General features: G+C 39.3%; 1 protein-coding gene and 1 non-coding gene across 2 annotated transcripts; both read right to left on the bottom strand.

Moving 5' to 3' along the window:
• Positions 1-11,698: 11,698 nt before the first annotated feature.
• Positions 11,699-14,359, bottom strand: LOC100660077 (olfactory receptor 11H7-like). The gene is given in 1 exon segment (XM_023542407.2): positions 11,699-14,359. A coding segment is annotated over 1 exon segment (1,029 nt). The 5' UTR covers positions 13,462-14,359; the 3' UTR covers positions 11,699-12,432.
• Positions 14,360-22,830: 8,471 nt separating this feature from the next.
• Positions 22,831-22,917, bottom strand: TRNASTOP-UCA (transfer RNA opal suppressor (anticodon UCA)). The gene has a single exon. It is a non-coding gene; the product is annotated as a tRNA-Sec (tRNA).
• Positions 22,918-23,165: the final 248 nt, after the last annotated feature.

The following is a 23,165-nucleotide window of genomic DNA, read 5'->3' as shown; positions in this document are numbered from 1 at the left end:
GATATTTGCATCAATCTTTTTTTTTAGAATGATGAAAAAAATTATCTTTAACACACATGATTTTTCTGAAAATGTAAATTTCACCTAAAAGATTTGGTTCACTGGAATGTAATTATGATGACCTGTACACCAAAATGAGTAGCAGAGACATAATTTTCAATATACTTCCTACAGCTATACTTATATTTGCCAGACTACATGCTCTCATTTTTGGTTGGAAATTATAGTTACTGGGCTTGTGATTAAAAAAAAAAAAAAAAAATTGAATGCTGAATATGTACTGCAGAATTTCCTCCACTTTTTAATTCAGACATTTAACAAATGTTTTCTTCACTGTTATGGTCCTACCAGTGTGCTAAGATCTTGAAAAATTTCTCCACCTTTGAAACTTACGATTTGTGGAAACAATCATTGCTGCCACCTACATCTGTACGGATGTGTGTCTGTGTGAGTGGGGCTTCCTGGAGCAGTGTGTTTCATGCATATACCACTGTATGCCGTTTATGGGGAAAACAATATTTTTTCCAATTAGAAGCAATTTAGATAAACATATGTAGTGGCAGTGGCATGATAACGAACTCTACTTGGCATAACATGGATGCAATGTCACTATATTCACAATTTCTCAGTGGGAGACCATTTGGATCAGAGCACAGACCAGACACTTCTTATGGCATGACCAAGAGGCATTTATTACTCACAGGATAAACAGGGCAGGGATGAGTAGAACAGCACGCATCATCACCGGCCTCGGGCCTATAAAGTTAGGCTCCCGTTCACAGGGTTAGATCGTATCCAAGCATGCCCCAGTTCATGTCTTGGGAGCAGAACATCCAAGTTCCTCTCCCTCAGAATTAAATACTAATCGGACAGCTGTGTCAATGGGCCATATAGCATGTAGAGAGAACAGGTAGGGGAAGGATAGTAATAAAAGGTGAAAAAAGAACAAGTGGAAGGCCCCCTGTGGGCAATGGACATCATTTATTGCTATATTTACTCGTGCCAGATAATAGTCCTTCCTCTTTTGCCACACTAAGAGAGCTTGACAGAGTTCTGGGTTTCTTCAGAGGGCAATAATCTCCCCCTAAAGCACATACTTTATGTTGATTAGTAGCTATTATGTCCATTAGCAGATAAGGAGATGTCGAGGGGATAATTATAATGTAGCACACCTCTGCACCCAGCAATGGACATTTTGGACTTTTTGAAACAATAGGCAGAAATATGAGACACAAATTAACTTTCCTTAGTCACAGGTCAGGCATTTTTTGGCCTCAAGAATAGAAATATCATCCCAACTCATGGTCCCTGACCTGTAGCCAGATCTTGTAAGTCTTGACTCCCAGCTAGTCATTTGACTTCATCATGTCTGAGATTTTGTCGCCATGAATCGTGGTGCAGTGAAATCTCAGTTATCTATGGAATACAGGGTCAGAGAAAGATGGATAAGGTGGATAAATGAACTTCACAGATAATTTGAAATCTTACTGGATGTGTTTCTACTGCCTCTAGTTCCAAAATACATCTATCGGTAGCTTAAAGGGAAAAATAAATTTAGTTCATTTATCTTTCTATTCACCAAAACTGTTTGTACAAAAGGGCAGCTACAGAGAAGGGGAGGAACAGAGAGCCTGGGCAATCCATCCTGTATGAACTAGAAAGCAAGCCAAACCCTCCCTGATAACCAACAATTTGCTGGGTATTTAAGCCACTTGACCAGCAAAGAGCATTCACTTTTTAAGTTATAAGTGAAAAGGTTATTCTCCCTTTAATATTTAGGTATTATGATAAATTTAAAAGACCAGAGAGTCTGCTGGGCTACTTCTTTCTCAGTTTCCCCTTGCCACTTGACAACAACTTGAAAAATATAAGAATGACCTGCTTTAATTTCTCTTGATGAAGGGTAATCCATCAATGAAAACTACATTGCACCAATATTAAAAACAAAGCCCTGACAGATTCCCTGGGTAATAAAAAGAGTTAATCCACTTGGATGCTAGTCAAAAGGCTGGAAGATCAAGTCCACCCAGAGGCACCTTGGAAGAAAGGCCTGGTGATCTGTTTCTGAAAAATCAGTCATTGAAAACCCTATGGAGTACAGTTCTACTCTGACACACGTGGGGTCACCATGAGTTGGATTGCCTCCACTGCAATTGGTCTGGTTACCAGATTCAGACTACATCCTAATGGAAGGAAATTTAGTGTCCAAAAAATAATACCCAAGACATCTGAGCATCATTTTCCCTAAGTGAGCAGCACGGTGGGCACACTGTGGTACCTTGTGAGCCCTAAATGTGACTATATCACTCTGAGCACTCCTCCGGGGTGTCTTGGGAGAAGAGAACTGCAGAGCCCTATAAAGAACAAAGGAATGAAGACTCAGTGGATTTACAGAAGGGCCAGCATGCTCTTAGGCTCTGACAGCAGTGGTGCACAGGCGTGGTGATGCACTGATGCGTGCACCTTCTTTACGTACCTGGTGGCATTTCTGGCTCCAAGAGGAAGTTGTAAGAGAAACTCCAGCCACAAAACTTTCCTTATTAACATGACCTAAAAACTGAGTCAGGGACAGAGAACATTTCTGGCTCCAGAGACTTGTTTCCTTACAGTGTAAAGAGCCTTTAGTACTCAGAACAAAATGAAATTTATTTTACAGGTCAAGTCTCCCCTGAAAGGACCCCATAGTTCCCCAGTGTGCTTCTTGGGAGGCATCATTCCCTGCGCTTACATCTAATCTGATCTATATTTGTGTATATTTCCCCCAGGCGCTGGACTAGTGAGACACAGAGACCAGAATAAATATCAGGAGAGGCCAGGGGAATTTCCCTCTTAGTGAAGACATCATCCTCTAAGGATCGAATCTCCTGAGAGAAAGAGGGGAAGGTGAAGAGAGTGGGCAGTGGAGAGGGCAGGGTGGGAGGTGGGGAGTGGTGGTAGATGGGGGAGGAGAGACAACAGTGTGAGTGTGTGTTTGATCGTCTCTGGAAAATAGACTTACTTCATTCTTGGTAACTAACCAATAAGCAATTACATTAAAAAATCTTTGTCTATACATAATTTAATTTTGTTATATTCAGTATAAAGAATCCCCTTTTTCAATTTTAAATGCAGTTTGAAAGCATCTGTTTGAAAAAAGTTAGTCTTCTATAAAACAAAATTTGCGAGGCTGTTGGCTGACATGATGTAATATTACTGAAAATGAAAGTTTGGCACTGTAAACGGTTCAGAGGTGGGAAGTATGACTTCTTTCAGTGATACCAGTCAGTGAAAGGAGGACAAACAACATGAGGCAGAGCACCTGAGGACCTGAGAGAAAGACGAATTCAATCTGAGCCATAAGAGCTCGAGTAGAGATCACGGCTGAGTTTAGAAGTGAGGATGAAGAAGCATAAATTTTCTCAAAATGTAGTCCTTGGACCAGCGGTATTAGCATTACCTGACAACTTGTTAGAAATGCATATTTTCAGCCCCTACCCTGACCTACTGATCAGAAACTTTGAGTGTGGGGCCCCGCAATCTGTGTTAACAAGCTTTCCAGCATTTGTGATGCACACCAAAGTTTGAGAACCACTGTGGTAGGAGGTAGAGCACTGGAGTCAGTAGAATCAGGAATCAATTGAGTATAGTTTGGACAGAGGAATAAGAATGATATTTGTAGGCATAATAGGCATTTTGAGCTGAGGTATGTGCGATGTTGAGTTTGGGGCTAAGATCTAATATCTGGAAAAGCAGGGTTGGATTTAAGCAACTGGAGAGAATTTTGAAAGAGTCCTAGGATAGGCAAGGAAATGGTGGAAAAGATTATTCAGACATTTTATGAGCGTGGGTGCCCTGGGCTAAAGAGAGACACTGGGTGAGAGCAGGGTTGGCTCTAAAGCGAAGACAGGGGTAATGGAAAGAAAACTGGGACACAGGTAATTTGGGTTCTAATCTGAGTATTTTCACTTATTAGATGTGGCAGCTTGGTGAGCTCCAGTTTCTTCAAGTATTAAATACAGAATTACTTTTCCTGGGAAATACTGGTGGCATAGTGGTTAAGTACTATGGTTGCCAACCAAGAAGTCAGCAATTCACATCCACCAGGCCCTCCTTGGAAACTCTGTGGGGCAGTTCTACCTTGTCCTATAGGGTCGTTAGGGCAGATATGGGAAACAGGGAGGAAATAAAATAGTGAATATAAATGTTTTTAAATTATTATGTAATAATAATTATGATTACATGTTCAAGAATCTCAAGGCTTGATTTCCAACTTCCCATTTTTTCTCTCAAGATAATCATGGAAACATCATTCCTAAATTAGAATTTCCTTCCCTAGGGCTTAGAGAAATTTCCATTCCTCTGGGGCAACTAAGCTCCCTAGCTTTTCCCCCTAACCAAAAGCATATTCTCAAGGGCAGGTGAAAGGTATAAATTCCTTTAAGAAGAAACAACTTTTTTTATTTGACAACTAGAGATAAGAATTTTAAAATACAAATACCCAAGAGAGAAGGCACACTGGCATGAAAGATTTTTAGGAAAACTAATAAATGATGATAGAAAGTTCTTTCTGAATTTGTAATAGAGAAGCAACTGGAAGCTAGAGGGTAGGGTGGGGAAACAAGAATAGAATGAGGCATAAAACTAACTCAAAATGGATCAAAGACCTAAATATAAAACCTAAAATGATAAAGATCATGGGAAAAAAAATAGGGACAATGCTAGGGACCCTAATACATGGCATAAATACAATACAAACCATAACAAACAATGCACAAACACCAGACAAAAAACTAGAAAACTCGGAGCTCCTAAAAATTAAACACTTATGCTCATCAAAAGACTTCACCAAAAACATAAAAAAAGAACCTACAGACTGAGGAAAAAAAAATTGGCTACAACATATTGAACAAGGGTCTAATATTAAATTCTATAGAATACTTCAACACCTCAATAACAAAACACAAATAATCCAATTAAAAAATGGGCAAAGGATATGAACAGACACTTCACCAAAGAAGGCATTCAAGAGGCTAATAGACACATGAGGAAATGTTCACGACCTTTAGCCATTAAAAAAAAAAAAACCATTGCCTTTGATTCTGACTCATAGCGACCCTATAGGACAGACTAGAACTGCCCCATAGAGTTTCCAAGGAGTGCCTGGTGCCCTTGAACTGCTGACCTTTTGGTTAGCAGACATAGCTCTTAAGCACTACACCACCAGGGTTTCCATTAGCCATCAGAGAAACGCAAATCAAAATTACAATCAGATACCATCTCACCTTGACATAACTGGCACTAAACAAACAAACAAAAACAGAAAATAACAAATGTTGGAGGGGTTTCATGGAGATTGGAACTCTTATGCACTGCCGGTGGGAAATTAAATGGTACAACCACTATGGAAAATGATACGGCACCTCCTTAAAAGATAGAAATAGAAATACCACACAATCCAGCAATCCCACTCCTAGGAATATATCCTAGAGAAATAAGAGTCATCAAACAAATACACATGTGCACACTTATGTCCCTTGCAGCATTATTCACAATAGCAAAAAAATGAACACAACCTAAGTGCCCATCAACAGATGAATTGATAAACAAATTATAGTTAGTACATACACACAATGCAATACTGCACGTAAATAAACAACAATGACGAAGCTTCAAAACATCTAAAACATGGATGAATCTGGAGGGCATTATGCTGAGTGAAATAAGTCAACCATGAAAGGACAAATATTGCATGAGACCGCTATTATAAAAATCCAACTGAAGTTTTACACATAGAAAAAAACAATCTTTAACAGTTGTGAGGAAGGGAAAGGGTGGAGAGGAGAAACCACTAACTAGATAATACAAAAGTGTTAACTCTGGCGAAGGGCAAGACAGCACATGTTATAGGCGAAGTCAGCACCATTTGACCAAGGCAAAGTCATAGAAGCTTCCTGGACACATCCAAACAACTTGAAGGGCCTAGTTACTGGGGCTGAGGTCTGGGATCATGCTCAATTGATATAATATAGTTCATAAAGAAAATGTTCTATATCCAACTGTGGTGAGTAGCAACTGGGGTCTTCAGAGCTTGCCAGTGAGTGTCTAAAGTACACCTATTGGCCCCACCATGTTCAGAGCAGAGGAAAATGAATAAAATCAAAGATACAAGGGAAATACCAGTCCAAAGGATTCATGGACCACATGAACCACAACCTCCACCAGCCTAAGCCCAGAGGAACTAGATGGTGCCTGGCTACCACCACCAACTACTATGACAGAGATCCCAATGGAGGGTTCAAAACAATGCAGGAAAAAAATGTAGAACAAAATTCAAATTCATAAAAGAAAAAAAAAAGACCAGACTTCCTGGTCTGGTAGAGACTAGAGGAACCCCAAGAATGTGGCCCTCAGACACCCTGCTAACTCAGAACTGAAGCCACTCCCAAAGTCCACTTTTCAGCCAAAGATTGGACAGGCCTATAAAACAATAACACAGGCGAGGAATGTGCTTCTTGGTTCAATCAAGTATACAAGACTAAATGGGCAATACCTGCCCAAAAGAAGATGTGAAGGGAGGAAGGGATAGGAAAACGAGATGAATGGCGTGGAAAGGGAAAGGAGAGTGCTGACACATTGTGGGGATTGCAACCCATGTCACAAAACAATTTGTGCCTAAATTTTTGAATAAGAAACTAATTTGTGCTGTATACTTTCATCTAAAATGCAATAAAACTTTTAAAAATCTTTTTAAAAAGTACTTTAGAAAAATCTGTGAAAGAAACAGAAGAGGAAAACAAGTCTACATTGTATAAACCAAATCCAAACTAGTTGCCATTGAGTCAATTCTAACCAATGACGACCCCATGTGTCTCAGTTTAGATCTGTGCTCTGCTCCACAGGGTTTTCAATGGCTGATTTTTTTTGAAGTAGGTGTGTCTTCCAAGATGACTTTGGGTGGATTCTTAACTCCTTTTGTGTGTGTGTGTGTGTGTGTGTGTGTGCTTTAAGTGAAAGTTTACAGAGCAAATTAGTTTCTCATTCAACAATTCCTACAGAAATTGATTTGTGACGTTGATTGCAATTCCTGTGATGTGTCAACACTCCCGTCTTTCGTGGTTTCTGTCCATCCATTTTTCCTGTCCTTACTGCCTTCTCATCTTTGCTTTCAGGCGAGTGTTGCCCTTTTGGTCTTGTATACACAATTAAACTTAGAAGCACTTTCCTTATGTGTGTTGTTTATTTTATAAAACTGCGTCATATTTGGCAGAAAGGTGAACTTCAGGAGTGGCTTCAGTTCTGAGTTAAAAGGGTGTCTGGGGGGCTATAGTCTTAGGGGTCCCTCCAGTCTCTGTCAAACCAGCAAGCCTGGTTTGTTTTGTTTTTTTGTGAATTTGAATTTTGTTCTGCATTTTTCTCCACCCTCTATTGTGAATCCTGTAAAGCAGTCGATGGTGGTAGCTTCGCACTGGCTAGTTGTTCTGGGCTCAGGCTGGTTGAGGCTGTGGTTCATGGGGTCCATTAGTCTTTTGGACTAATATTTCCTATGTCTTTGGTTTTCTCCATACTCCCTTGCTCTGGATCGGATGGGACAAAGAGATGGCTGCTCACAAGCTTTTAAGAACCCAGACGCTACTCACAAAAGTTGAATGTAGAACATTTCTTTATGAACTATGTTAACTATGTTATGCCTATTGAGCTACATGTCCCCTGAAACCATGGTCCCCAGCCCTCAGCCCCAGTAACTCAGTTCCTCAGGGTGTTTGCATGTGCCTAGGAAGCTTCTATGGCTTCTCCTTGGTCAAGGTGTAATGATTTCCTGTATATTGTGTACTGTCTTTTCCTTCATCAAAGTTTGCACCTGTCTACTATCTAGTTTTTGGTTGATGTTCAACCATTTCAGAAGGCAGCATATGATCAGGAACTGATGGTACCGAAGGAAGAAGTCCAAGCTGCATTGAAGGCGTTGGCAAAAAACAAGGCTCCAAGAATTGACGGAATACCAATTGAGATGTTTCAACAAATAAACGCAGCATTACAAGTGCTCATTCATCTATGCCAACAAATTTGGCAGACAGTTACATGGCCAACCAACTGGAAGAGATCCATATTTATGCCTATTCCCAAGAAAGGTATCCAATGAAATGTGGAAATTATCAAACAATATCATTCATATCACACACAAGCAAAATTTTGCTGAAGATCATTCAAAAGTGGCTGCAGCTGAATATCAACAGGGAACTGCCAGAAATTCAGGCCAGATTCAGAAGAGGATGTGGAACCAGGGATATCATTGCTTCTATCAGATGGATCCTGGCTGAAAGCAGAAAATACCAGAAGGATGTTTACCTGTGTTTTATTGATTACACAAAGGCATTTGACTGTTTGGATCATAACAAATTGTGGATAACATTGTGGAGTATGGGAATTCCAGAACACTTAATAGTGCTCACTAGGAATCTGTACATAGATCAAGACACAGTTGTTCAGACACAACAAGGGAATGCTGCTTGATTCAAACTCAGGAAAGGTGTGTGTCAGGGTTGTCTCCTTTCACCAAACCTATTCAATCTGTATGCTGAGCAAATAATCCGAGAAGCTGGACTATATGAAGAAGAACGGGACATCAGGATTGGAGGAAGACTCATTAACAACCTGCGTTATGCAAAAGACACAACCTTGCTTGCTGAAAGTGAAGAGGACTTGAAGCACTTACTGATGAAGATTAAAGACCACAGCCTTCAGTATGGACTACTCCTCAACATAAAGAAAACAAAAATCCTCACAACTGGACCAATAAACAACATCAAGATAAATAGAGAAAAGTTAGAAGTTGTCAAGGGTTTCATTTTACTTGCATCCACAACAAACACCCCTAGAAGCAGCAGTCAAGAAATCAAAACAGGCATTGCATCAGGCAAATCTGCTGCAAAGGACCTCTTTAAAGTGTCGAAAAGCAAAGATGTCACTTTGAAGACTAAGGTGTGCCTGACCCAAGCCGTGGTATTTTCAATCACATCATATGCATGTAAAAGCTGGACAATGAATAAGGAAGACCGAAAAAGAATTGACGCCTTTGAGTTGTGGCGTTGGTGAAGAATATTGAATACACCATGGACTGCCAAAAGAACAAACAAATCTGTCATGGAAAAAGTACGACCAGAATGCTCCTTGGAAACAAGGATGGAGAGACAGTGTCTTACATACTTTGGACATGTTGTCAGGAGGGATCAGTTCCTGGAGAAGGACATCACGTTTGGTAGAGGGTCAGCGGAAAAGAGGAAGACCCCCAACCAAACGGATTGACACAGTGGCTGGAACTATGGGCTCAACCATAACAACTATTGTGAGCATGGCACATGACCGGGCAGTGTTTCCTTCTGTGGCACATAGGGTTGTTTTGAGTCAGAACTGACTCAAACGCACCTAACAACAACAATCTGGTTAGTTTTTTTCCCTTCCTCTTAACCATCAAAGATTGTTTTTTTCTGTGTGTAAACCTTTCTTGAGTTTTTAAAATAGTGGTCTCATACAGTATTTGTCCTTTTGTGATTGACTTATTTCACTGAGCATAATGCACTTACCTCTCTCTGACGTGCTGTGTATTTTACTTATTTATTGTTTCTCTCTCTGCAACTAGAATGCAAACTCCGTGTTGGTATTGGTTTTTGACCATTTTGGTTATAGCGTCTCTCTAGTGCCTAGAAGAATGCCTGGTCTATGTTGTGAGATATTTCATTGTATAGTGTTCCATTGTGTGTATGTACTATAATTTGTTTATCCATTCATCTGTTGATGGGCATTAAGTTGTTTCCATCATTTTGCTATTGTAAATGATGATGCAACAAACATGGGTGTTTGCATGTCTATTTGAGTGGTGGCTTTTATTTTCTCTATGATATGTTCATAAGAATGGGATTGCTGGATTGTATGGTATTTCTATTTCTAGTCTTTTAAGGAAGCACCATATCATTTTCCATTGTAGCTGATCTCCAAACAAGTGTGTTAACCATTTGTACAGAAAAGGGATTCCCTACATGGTTCAATGAGGGGGAGGGAGGGGGATAAAATTGATTTAGAGTAAAACAATCTGAATTTTCCACTTATTAACTATAATAAAGTACAAATATAAAAAAAGAATAGAATGAGGTGGAGATACTGAATATACTAAAGGAAAATTTCCAAACCATCACAATTTTGCTGAGTGAGCCCTCTCCCCGTCTTTTGTCATTATCTATGCAGGACACATATAATCACAGGGTAGAACTTCTTCACATACTGCGCTGCTGTTTAAACACTATTCAAACTACTGTTCTAGCAGGCAGTTTTGTTATGTTTTGTTTTGTTTATAAAAGCAAAATCAACTGCATTATACATTTATATCTCACTTTTACAAGCTGCTGTCCCCGGATTCACCCTCCATTAAATGACAGTTTCTTGAACAGCAGGAACACTGTTTAGGAAAAATTGCTCAACTTCTAGGTCAGAGTCCTGGATCCCTGGGTGGTGCAAGCAGTTTGTGATTGGCTACTATGGAGCAGTGGTTAAGAACTTGGCTGCTAACCAAAAGGTTGGCAGTTGCAATCCACCAGCTACTCCTTGGAAACCCTATGGGTCAGTTCTACTCTGTCCTAGAGGGTCATTATGAGTTGGAATCAACTCGACAGCAATGGGTTTGGGTTTTTGTTTTTTATACTAACCTAAAGTTTGGTGGTTCAAACCTAATACCAGAACCGTGGAGGGAAGGTCTGATGGTCTGCTTATTATAGATTACAGCTAAGAAAACCCTATGGAGCATTTCTACTGTGTAATGCATGCATGGAGTCTCCATGAGTTGGATCAACTTAACAGCAACAAGCTACTGGTTAGAGTTATCCAGGATGCTTTAACAGTACGATTCATCATGATCAGAAACCTCTATGTATGTGGATCACATGATGTGAAAAAAGATATAATTCATGAAGGAGAGTTTCTTTAATCAAATGTATTACTTAGGTATTAAGGAGTAGAATGTGAGTCATATACACATGAAAGGTTTGTTCATACAAACTTTCCCTTCGTAGGCCTTTGTAATAGCAAAGTTTCATGGGGCAATTTTAGTGGACTCAAACTAGAATGATTTGAATTGTAAAATTATTACATTATGTTCATTTTCAATGAAAATTGCTATTTTATCTAATCTTGCTAGCTGGAGATTAGGACTTAGTCATTTTTACAGTAGAAATAATAGCAAAATTGGATCTGTAAGGTCCTATGTGGATTTCATCTCAGATTCAATCTCACATAACCTCCAACCTACAGTCTACTATCAACAAAACATCCAAGGAGTTGAAAATTTATAATCTAAATATGATAATGTTGCTCCTTTGCTTGAAACTTTCCAAAGGTTTCTCATCTCATGAAGAAATAAAAGTTCTTAAAATGACTTATAAGGTCCTGAACAATTTGCCTCCCTGTCACTCTCTGGCTTGATGTCTAGTAGTCTTTCCCTTATTCTCTCGACTGCCAAACCAACCTCCTTGGTGTTACTTGAACGCGCTCCCGCCTCAGAATTTTGTAGAGAACTTGCTTCTGCAGGAAATACTCTTCCCTCAGCTGTTGACATGGCTTACTCCCTCACCTCCTTCAAGTTTTTGCTTAAAAAGTCTTGACTCCTCAGGGTGGCCTTCCTATTTAAAATTTAAAATTTCAGCCCTCTCTCTTACAATCCCTACCCTCTTATCCCTTTCTCCATAGCACTTACCTCTCTCTGACGTGCTGTGTATTTTACTTATTTATTGTTTCTCTCTCTGCAACTAGAATGCAAACTCCGTGTTGGTATTGGTTTTTGACCATTTTGGTTATAGCGTCTCTCTAGTGCCTAGAAGAATGCCTGGAACATACTAGTTGCCCAATAGTATTTGTTGTCCAATGAAAGAATGACTACTACTTTTTCTAATGTTAAAACATTTACTACTTATATAAGCATGAAACTTTCAGTTTGTCCCTAGTCTGGAAGGCTCTCAACCATCAAGAAGCAAGGAAATTAGAAAGCTGTTCTGTTACTAACTCTTTTAGTTCTGTAGTCATTAGGGATTAAAATTTCTTTCAAATTCATTTTTTAAAATATTAGACTGTGTTATGAAATGCCTTGAGTACACCAATGATGATCCACCTGGGATAACGGCTCTGCAACCTTCTACACCCAATCCCCCCAGTAATCAAAGCTAATACATTGAGAAATACCACAGATATAATGCCCTTAAATCTACTGGGATTGCCCATGTTGAAAATATAGCTGTTACATTTAAGTCAATTATAATATACCTCTTCCTGGTTAGCTGAAGAATAAGTCAATGAAGGGCCCCACTGAGAAAATATTTTCTTTAAAGTGTGCATTGGCAGCTGAAATCAAGTCTTTCTTAAGTGATCCTTTTTGTGTGGACAGTGGTCTGCTTGGTCTCACATAGATTATGCTCATTCTATCCTCAAGACTTTCTTCAATGCGGCCTTCATCTCCTTGTTACGTAAGCTGTAAATCAGAGGATTTAAGAAGGGAGTGACCACAGAATAGAACAAAGTAATAATCTTCTGAAGTTCAGCTGGGTTTTCAGATGTGGGGCTCACATACATTGCCAAGAGGGCCCCAAAGAATAGACAGACCACTGTCAGATGAGATCCACAGGTGGGAAAGACCTTTTGCCTACCAGCTGCTGAAGGAACTTTTAACGCAGTTATCAGTAAAAGGGTATAAGAGCCAAGGATGTATAGAAGGGTGAGGATCATAATGAGGGAGCTCAGGATATAGAAGACAATCTCAGTAGTAGGAGCTGGGGCACAGGACAGAGACATCAGTGGGTCCATGTCACACACAAAGTGATCAATGATGTTGGGCCCACAGAAAGATAATTGGGAGAGTTACACTGTGGAGACTGAGTAACTAAGGAACCCAAACACCCAGCAAAGAAACATCAAGATATAGCAGAGTCGTAGGGTCATGATGGTTGGGTAGTGCAATGGGTGGCAGATGGCGAGGTACCGGTCATATGCCATGACACAGAGGAGATATATTTCAGTTGTAGCAAGGGAAGTAAAAAAATAGAACTGCAGGAAACAGCCAACAAAAGAGATGGTTTTTGTCTCTGAAAGGAAATTGGCCAGCATACTAGGCACAGTGGAGGTACTGTACCAGATTTTAAGGAAAGCAAAGTTCCCCAAGAGAATACACATTGGGATGTGGAGTCGTTGGTCCCACCTCACAGCACAGATAATGGTGCCATTTCCCATCATGGTAAATATATAGACCCCAAAGAACAGGAAGAAGAGGAAAATTTGCATCTCCTGGCCACTAGGGAAGCCTAGAAGGACAAATTCGGTCACAGTGCTTTTCACTGAATTGTTCATGAATCCCAGGTCTGCAGAGAAGACAGAGAACACCATTATACAAGTTGTTTTGTTTCCTGACAAATGTGTAGGAAGCCAATGCATGGCACATATTTTGACCATTTGGGAATTAGTTTGGAATAATCCACTCTCTGACTCTTCCTTAAAAACCACTGATTGATGATCATTAAAAACCACTGATTGATGATCCTAGTGATTCTAAATTTCAATAAAATTGGGTTCACAGCAATAGAAGCTTTATATTTTATGGATTTTCTTTATCAATGAGTTAGATTTTTAAAAAATTCTCTCTCCCCTTTGAAATTTTGAGAACTCAGAAACATCACCCTCTCTCACCTCTTTGAAGGGCAGCCAAGTGACTATCAGTTTGTGTTTTTTTTTCACACCCAAAGTTATTTATTTTGATAGCACCACTCTTAGTCTAAGCTACCTTTTATTAGGAGTGGAATGACTATGTTTTTTGACATGTCTCACCCAAAGGAAAGTCCTTGACACACTTCTCAGATAACCTGGTACTGTGAATGTCCATTAATCACTTGTTTCTCTGTGTTGTTCACATCAGAATAATTTTCTCTTGTAAAGTATTAGTGAATTACAAGCCTTAACACAGAAGCCAAGAGGAAAGGTCATAGTAATGTTTTCCTGGAGAGTAGAGAGCTAATGTTTATCTCAAACATTCCTTGAATTTGCTTTACTTCAAGCTTTTATTTTACACTCCTCTAATTTATCAATTGAATCTGTGCTACCCTAAACAAATGCAGTGTTTTAAATAATTTTACCATAAATCCCATTTGAAACAATTCTTCTCAAAATACATGGTTTGGGTACTTAAAAGTAATCATTCTTGTGCTAACCAGATATTGCACAAGATAGGTTTCCATATTTCTGACTGTAATCCCGCATACAGGAAACTCAGAATCTTAATAAACTCAGAAAGATCATTTGTCAAAAAATCAAACAAACAAATAAGCAAACATAAAACATAACATATCTCTAAAAGTTGCTAAAAGTCATTTCTTCTTGCTGAGCACACATGAAATTTTCTTTTCTTTCAGGTTGGTGATACACAAAACATATACGTAAAAAATATTCAACAAGCATTTTTGAAATGAAAAGATGTTTATTAATATTATTTTGTATAAAAATTTTTAAAAGATGTTAATCATAGAGGAAATGGTTGGAGAGTATATGTATGGGAACTCTCTGTACTTTTAGCATAATTTTTCTGTCCACCTAAAACTGCTCTAAAAAATAAAACCTATTACATTAAAAATATACATATTATTTGGTACAAAATTTAAAATAATCGAAAGCACTTGTGCCTTGTGATTTTAGTTTATTAACACCACGGTATATAAAATTTACTTTTCTAAAATAGAATTGGTCTTTTTAATAATTAAGAACATAAAAAAATATGGAAACAGACAAAGAGAAATGAGAAATCGTCTCCCTGGAGAAAACAATTTTATCCTTTTGGAGTATTGTGTTTGTCTACTTTAAAAAAAACACTAGGGCGGGGCCAAGATGGCCGACTAGGTAGACTCTACCTCGGATCCCTCTTGCAACGAAGACTCAGAAAAACAAGTAAATCGATCACAGACATAACAATCTACAAACCCTGAACAACAAACACAGATTTAGAGACGGAAAAAGAACAAATAAGGGGAAGCAGCGATTGTTTTCGGAGCCTGGAGCCAGCGTCCCAGCCAGGTAACCTTGGCACCGTGATTAGGTCTGGGCCCAGGGGAGCTGAACTCATAAATCTTGTGATGGCACAAACAAGGAGAGCAGCCCTACCCCCCTGAACTGAACCTGGGAGGGGGCCCAGTGGGTCCGCGTGGGTGGCGCGGCGACACGGCTGGTGGGAGAAGTCCCCGGGAGGCAGTGACTGGTTTTGGAGCCGGGAGCGCAGGGTACCAGCCAGGGAAACTTGGCTTTGACTGGGCGCTGCCAGGGCACAAGCACAGGGCGCAGCTCTACTCCCCTGAACTAACCCTGGGAGGGGGCCCAGCCAGTCCGTGAGGGCGCGCGGCGACGCGGCTGGCAGGACAAGAAGTTCCCGGGAGGCAGCGACTGATTTTGGAGTTGGGAGAGCAGCGTCCCAGCAGGGGAACCTTGACGCTGAGCTTTGGACTGGCAGTGGAGGATCTGACCTCAATTTCAGCGGGCCAGACCCCCGGGGGCAATCTCCACACAGCCAGCACACATAGGCTACACGCCCCTCGGGAATCTCAGATAAAATAGTCATTCCAAGCAAGACAAGCAACTCTGGTTATATTCCGAGGTGCGACTCTCCTATCTCTCTGATCCCTCCCCCACCCTCCCCAGGCGGCTTCATTAACATTGGAATTTCCTGAGCCAGAGGGAGAACGGCTCCAGCTCCGCGGCGGCTTTGCTTCCCCCCCCCTTTTTTTTCTTTTGGTCTTTTCCTAACCCACTCTTCCAGCTTGAGAGAAGGAACCACAAAAAACCCAGGAACCAAAAATCCATCCATAATTGGACTAAAAACACAGAACCAGCTACAGAACCAGCTACAGCCAGGCATATATGATCCAAATCTTGGACTTGCATCCTTACAGGGAACAAGGTGGCGGTTAAAATCCAAAGGCAGTTCCAATAGGGATCTGACTGCATTTTTTTTTTTAGCGGATATTCTGGAAAAACAAGTTTCCCAGCGATGGCTCGGAGACAGCAGTTGATATAAAACCACATAAAGAAGCAGACCATGACAGCTTCTACAACCCCCCAAACAAAAGAACCAAAATCTTTCCCAAATGAAGATACAATCCTAGAATTATCAGATACAGAATATAAAAAACTAATTTACAGAATGCTTCAAGACATCAGAAACGAAATAAGGCAAACCGCTGAAAAAGCCAAGGAACACACTGATAAAACAGTTGAAGAACTCAAAAAGATTATTCAAGAACATAGTGGAAAAATTAATAAGTTGCAAGAATCCATAGAGAGACAGCATGTAGAAATCCAAAAGATTAACAATAAAATTACAAAATTAGACAACGCAATAGGAAGTCAGAGGAGCAGACTCGAGCAATTAGAATGCAGACTGGGGAATCTGGAGGACCAGGGAATTAACATCAACATAGCTGAAAAAAAATCAGATAAAAGAATTAAAAAAAAATGAAGAAACCCTAAGAATCATGTGGGACTCGATCAAGAAGGATAACTTGCGTGTGATTGGAGTCCCAGAACAGGGAGGGAGGACAGAAAACACAGAGAAAATAGTTGAAGATCTCCTGACAGAAAACTTCCCTGACATCATGAAAGACGAAAGGATATCTATCCAAGATGCTCATCGAACCCCATTTAAGATTGATCCAAAAAAAAACACCAAGACATATTATCATCAAACTTGCCAAAACCAAAGATAAAGAGAAAATTTTAAAAGCAGCCAGGGAGAAAAGAAAGGTCTCCTTCAAGGGAGAATCAATAAGAATAAGTTCAGACTACTCAGCAGAAACCATGCAGTCAAGAAGGCAATGGGATGACATATACAGAGCACTGAATGAGAAAAGCTGCCAGCCAAGGATCATATAGCCAGCAAAACTCTCTCTGAAATATGAAGGCGAAATTAAGATATTTACAGATAAACACAAGTTCAGAGAATTTGCAAAAACCAAACCAAAGCTACAAGAAATACTAAAGGATATTGTTGGGTCAGAAAACCAATAATATCAGATATCAGCACAACACAAGGTTACAAAACAGAACATCCTGATATCAACTCAAATAGGGAAATCACAAAAACAAATTAAGATTAATTAAAAAAAAAATGCTCATAACAGGGAATCACTGAAGTCAATATGTAAAAGATCACAATAATCAAAAAGAGGGACTAAATACAGGTGGCATAGAACTGCCATATGGAGAGGGATACAAGGCGATATAGAACGATACAAGTTAGGTTTTTACTTGGAAAAATAGGGGTAAATATTAAGGTAACCACAAAGAGGTATAACAACTCCATAACTCAAGATAAAAGCCAAGAAAAACGTAACGACTCAAAAAACATAAAGTCAAACACTACGAAAATGAGGATCTCACAATTTACTAAGAAAAACGTCTCAGCACAAAAAAATATGTGGAAAAATGAAATTGTCAACAACACACATAAAAAGGCATCAAAATGACAACACTAAACACTTACTTATCTGTAATTATGCTGAATGTAAATGGACTAAATGCACCAATAAAGAGACAGAGAGTCTCGGACTGGATAAAGAAACACGATCCGTCTATATGCTGCCTACAAAAGACACACCTTAGACTTAGGGACACAAACAAACTAAAACTCAAAGGATGGAAAAAAAATATATCAAGCAAACAATAAGCAAAAAAGAAGAGGAGTAGCAATATTAATTTCTGACAAAATAGACTTTAGACTTAAATCCACCACAAAGGATAAAGAAGGACACTACATAATGATAAAAGGGACAATTGATCAGGAAGACATAACCATATTAAATATTTATACACCGAATGACAGGGCTGCAAGATACATAAATCAAATTTTAACAGAACTGAAAAGTGAGATAGACACCTCCACAATTATAGTAGGAGACTTCAACACACCACTTTGAGAGAAGGACAGGACATCCAGTAAGAAGCTCAATAGAGACACGGAAGACCTAATTACAACAATCAACCAACTTGACCTTATTGACTTATACAGAACTCTCCACCCAACAGCTGCAAAGTATACTTTTTTTTCTAGCGCACATGGAACATTCTCTAGAATAGACCACATACTAGGTCATAAAACAAACCTTTGCAGAATCCAAAACATCGAATATTACAAAGCATCTTCTCAGACCACAAGGCAATAAAACTAGAAATCAATAACAGATAAACTAGGGAAAAGAAATCAAATACTTGGAAAATGAACAATACCCTCCTGAAAAAAGACTGGGTTATAGAAGACATCAAGGAGGGAATAAGGAAATTCATAGAAGACAACGAGAATGAAAATACTTCCTATTAAAACTTCTGGGACACAGCAAAAGCAGTGCTCAGAGGCCAATTTATATCGATAAATGCACACATACAAAAAGAAGAAAAAGCCAAAACCAGAGAACTGTCCCTACAATTTGAACAAATAGAAAGCGCGCAACAAAAGAATCCATCAGGCACCAGAAGAAAACAATAAAAATTAGAGCTGAACTAAATGAATTAGAGAACAGAAAAACAATTGAAAGAATTAACAAAGCCAAAAGCTGGTTCTTTGAAAAAATTAACAAAATTGATAAACCTTTGGCTAGACTGACTCAAGAAATACAGGAAAGGAAACAAATTACCCGAATAAGAAATGAGAAAGATCACATCACAACAGACCCAACTGAAGTTAAAAGAATCATATCAGATTATTACAAAAAATTGTACTCTAACAAATTTGCAAACCTAGAAGAAATGGATGAATTCCTGGAAAAACACTACCTACCTAAACTAACACATTCAGAAGTAGAACAACTAAATAGACCCATAACAAAAAAAGAGATTGAAACGGTAATCAAAAAACTTCCAACAAAAAAAAGCTCTGGCCCGGATGGCTTCACTGCAGAGTTCTACCAAACTTTCAGAGAAGAGTTAAAACCACTACTACTAAAGGTATTTCAAAGCATAGAAAATGATGGAATACTACCTAACTCATTCTATGAAGCCACTATCTCCCTGACACCAAAACCAGGTAAAGACATTACAAAAAAAGAAAATTACAGACCTATATCCCTCATGAACATAGATGCAAAAATCCTCAACAAAATTCTAGCCAATAGAATTCAACAACATATCAAAAAAATAATTCACCATGATCAAGTGGGATTTATACCAGGTATGCAAGGCTGGTTTAATATCAGAAAAACCATTAATGTAATCCACCACATCAATAAAACAAAAGACAAAAACCACATGATCTTATCAATTGATGCAGAAAAGGCATTTGACAAAGTCAAACTCCCGTTTATGATAAAAACTCTCACCAAAATAGGAATTGAAGGAAAATTCCTCAACATAATAAAGGGCATCTATGCAAAGCCAACAGCCAATATCACTCTAAATGGAGAGAACCTGAAAGCATTTCCCTTGAGAACGGGAACCAGAGAAGGATGCCCTTTATCACCAATCTTATTCAACATCGTGCTAGAAGTCCTAGCCAGGGCAATTAGGCTAGACAAAGAAATAAAGGGCTTCCGGATCGGCAAGCAGGAAGTAAAACTATCTCTATTTGCAGATGACATGATCTTATACACAGAAAACCCCAAGGAATCCTCCAGAAAACTACTGAAACTAAGAGAAGAGTTTGGCAGAGTCTCAGGTTATAAGGTAAACATACAAAAATCACTTGGATTCCTCTACATCAACAAAAAGAACATCGAAGAGGAAATAACCAAATCAATACCATTCACGGTAGCCCCCAAGAAGATAAAATACTTAGGAATAAATCTTACCAAGGATGTAAAAGACCTATACAAAGAAAACTACAAAGCTCTACTACAAGAAATTCAAAAGGACATACTTAAGTGGAAAAACATACCTTGCTCATGGATAGGAAGACTTAACATAGTAAAAATGTCTATTCTACCAAAAGCCATCTATACATACAATGCACTTCTGATCCAAATTCCAATGTCATTTTTTAAGGTGATAGAGAAACAAATCACCAACTTCATATGGAAGGGAAAGAAGCCTCGGATAAGCAAAGCATTACTGAAAAAGAAGAAGAAAGTGGGAGGCCTCACTCTACCTGACTTTAGAACCTATTATACAGCCACAGTTGTCAAAACAGCCTGGTATTGGTACAACAACAGGCACATAGACCAGTGGAACAGAATTGAGAACCCAGATATAAATCCATCCACATATGAGCAACTGATATTTGACAAAGGCCCAGTGTCAGTTAATTGGGGAAAAGATAGTCTTTTTAACAAATGGTGCTGGCATAACTGGATATCCATTTGCAAAAAAATGAAACAGGACCCATACCTCACACCATGCACAAAAACTAACTCCAGGTGGATCAAAGACCTAAACATAAAGGCTAAAACGATAAAGATCATGGAAGAAAAAATAGGGACAACCTTAGGAGCCCTAATACAAGGCATAAACAGGATACAAAACATTACCAAAAATGACGAAGAGAAACCCGATAACTGGGAGCTCCTAAAAATCAAACACCTATGCTCATCTAAAGACTTCACCAAAAGAGTAAAAACACCACCTACAGATTGGGAAAGAATTTTCAGTTATGACATCTCCGACCAGTGCCTGATCTCTAAAATCTACATGATTCTGTCAAAACTCAACCACGAAAAGACAAACAACCCAATCAAGAAGTGGGCAAAGGATATGAACACGCACTTCACTAAAGAAGATATTCAGGCAGCTAACAGATACATGAGAAAATGCTCTCGATCATTAGCCATTAGAGAAATGCAAATTAAAACTACGATGAGATTCCATCTCACTCCAACAAGACTGCCATTAATCCAAAAAACACAAAATAATAAATGTTGGAGAGGCTGCGGAGAGATTGGAACTCTTATACACTGCTGGTGGGAATGTAAAATGGTACAACCACTTTGGAAATCTATCTGGCGTTATCTTAAACAGTTAGAAATAGAACTACCATACAACACAGAAATCCCACTCCTCGGAATATACCCTAGAGAAACAAGAGCCTTCACACAAACAGATATATGCACACCCATGTTTATTGCAGCTCTGTTTACAACAGCAAAAAGCTGGAAGCAACCAAGGTGTCCATCAACGGATGAATGGGTAAATAAATTGTGGTATATTCACACAATGGAATACTACGCATTGATAAAGAACAGTGACGAATCTCTGAAACATTTCATAAGATGGAGGAACCTGGAAGGTATTATGCTGAGTGAAATTAGTCAGAGGCAAAAGGTCAAATATTGTATAAGACCACTATTATAAGATCTTGAGAAATAGTATAAACTGAGAAGAACACATACTTTTGTGGTTACGAGGTGGGGAGGGAGGGAGGGAGGGAGAGGGTTTTTTACTGATTAATTAGTAGATAAGAACTGCTTTAGGTGAAGGGAAGGACAACACTCAATACATGGAAGGTCAGCTCAATTGGACTGGACCAAAAGCAAAGAAGTTTCCGGGATAAAATGAATGCTTCGTAGGTCAGCGGAGCAAGGGCGGGGGTTTGGGAACCATGGTTTAAGGGGACTTCTAAGTCAATTGGCAAAATAATTCTATTATGAAAACATTCTGCATCCCACTTTGAAATGTGGCATCTGGGGTCTTAAATGCTAACAAGCGGCCATCTAAGATGCACCAATTGGTCTCAACCCCCCTGGAGCAAAGGAGAATGAAGGACACCAAGGTCACACGACAACTAAGAGCCCAAGAGACAGAAAGGGCCACATGAGCCAGAGACCTACATCATCCTGAGACCAGAAGAACTAGTTGGTGCCCGGCCACAATCGATGACTGCCCTGACAGGGAGCACGATAGAGAACCCCCGAGGGAGCAGGAGATCAGTGGGATGCAGACTCCAAATTCTCATAAAAAGACCATACTTAATGGTCTGACTGAGACTAGAGGAATCCCTGCGGTCATGGTCCCCAGACCTTCTGTTGGCACAGGACAGGAACCATCCCCGAAGACAACTCATCAGACATGAAAGGGACTGGACAGTGGGTAGGAGAGAGATGCTGATGAAGAGTGAGCTAATTATATCAGGTGGACACTTGAGAGTGTGTTGGCATCTCCTGTCTGGAGGGGGGATGGGAGGATAGAGAGAGTTGGAAGCTGGCAAAATTTTCACGAAAGGGGAGCCTGGAAGGGCTGACTCATTAGGGGGAGAGCAAGTGGGAGTAAGGAGTAAGATGTATATAAACTTATATGTGACAGACTGACTTGATTTGTAAACGTTCACTTGAACCTCAATAAAAGTTAATAAAAAAAGAAAAACACTAAATTGAGATTTTCAAAATACATCGTTTCATAACCTTTTTTTTTAACTTAATGCTTTTCAGTCTTCTTTCCGTGTAAAAATATATGGCTCTACATCATTAATTCAATCACTGCATTATCTTCTAAAAATTGAATTAACCCCTAGTGATAGATTTATGCTTGACCTATAAAATGAATTTATTTAATGATTAGATAAGTCAATGTAGAGTGCCCTAGTTTTTGATGATGAAAATGTTAGATATCTTTTGATACCTATCATATACTGAAACCAGTGAGACAAAACCCTACTACATATAAGAAAAATTCCCTTTATATTTCCATGTTGTTGTTGTTAGGTGCTGTCGAGTCAGTTCCAACTCATAGAGACCCTACAGGAGAGACTAAAACTGCCCCACAGCGTTTCCAAGGAGCAGGTGGTGGATTTGAACTGCCAACCTTTTGGTTAGCAGCAGAGCTCCTTAACACTACACCACCAGGGCTCCTAAAAAGCAGGCTACTGGTCGCCTGAAAGGTGGAATTGAACCACTGTGTCACCAGTCAGCTACAGGTTTGAACCCTGCACCCCAGACCACTGAGGATCATCTGGGTGATATTTCCATACATGTTATATCCACTACAGCGTATGATGTAATAACTAAATTATATGTTTATGTTTTTCACTCTAGACCGAAAGCCCCTATAATTTATGGATGATGTTAAATTCATCTTTATATTCTCAGTTGACTCAGTTGCTACTGAATGGTAGGGATTAGTTGAATGAATTATTGAATAAATGAATTTCAGACTTGCTATCCTGTCATCAAAAAGCAGAGTTTCTGAACATCGCCATTGCTGAG

This window comes from Loxodonta africana, chromosome 10 (genome assembly GCF_030014295.1).
Source record: "Loxodonta africana isolate mLoxAfr1 chromosome 10, mLoxAfr1.hap2, whole genome shotgun sequence".
In the NCBI taxonomy this organism is placed as follows: Eukaryota; Metazoa; Chordata; class Mammalia; order Proboscidea; family Elephantidae; genus Loxodonta; species Loxodonta africana.
Note: the sequence above shows the minus strand (reverse complement) of the source record. Positions and strands in the feature narration are given on the sequence as shown.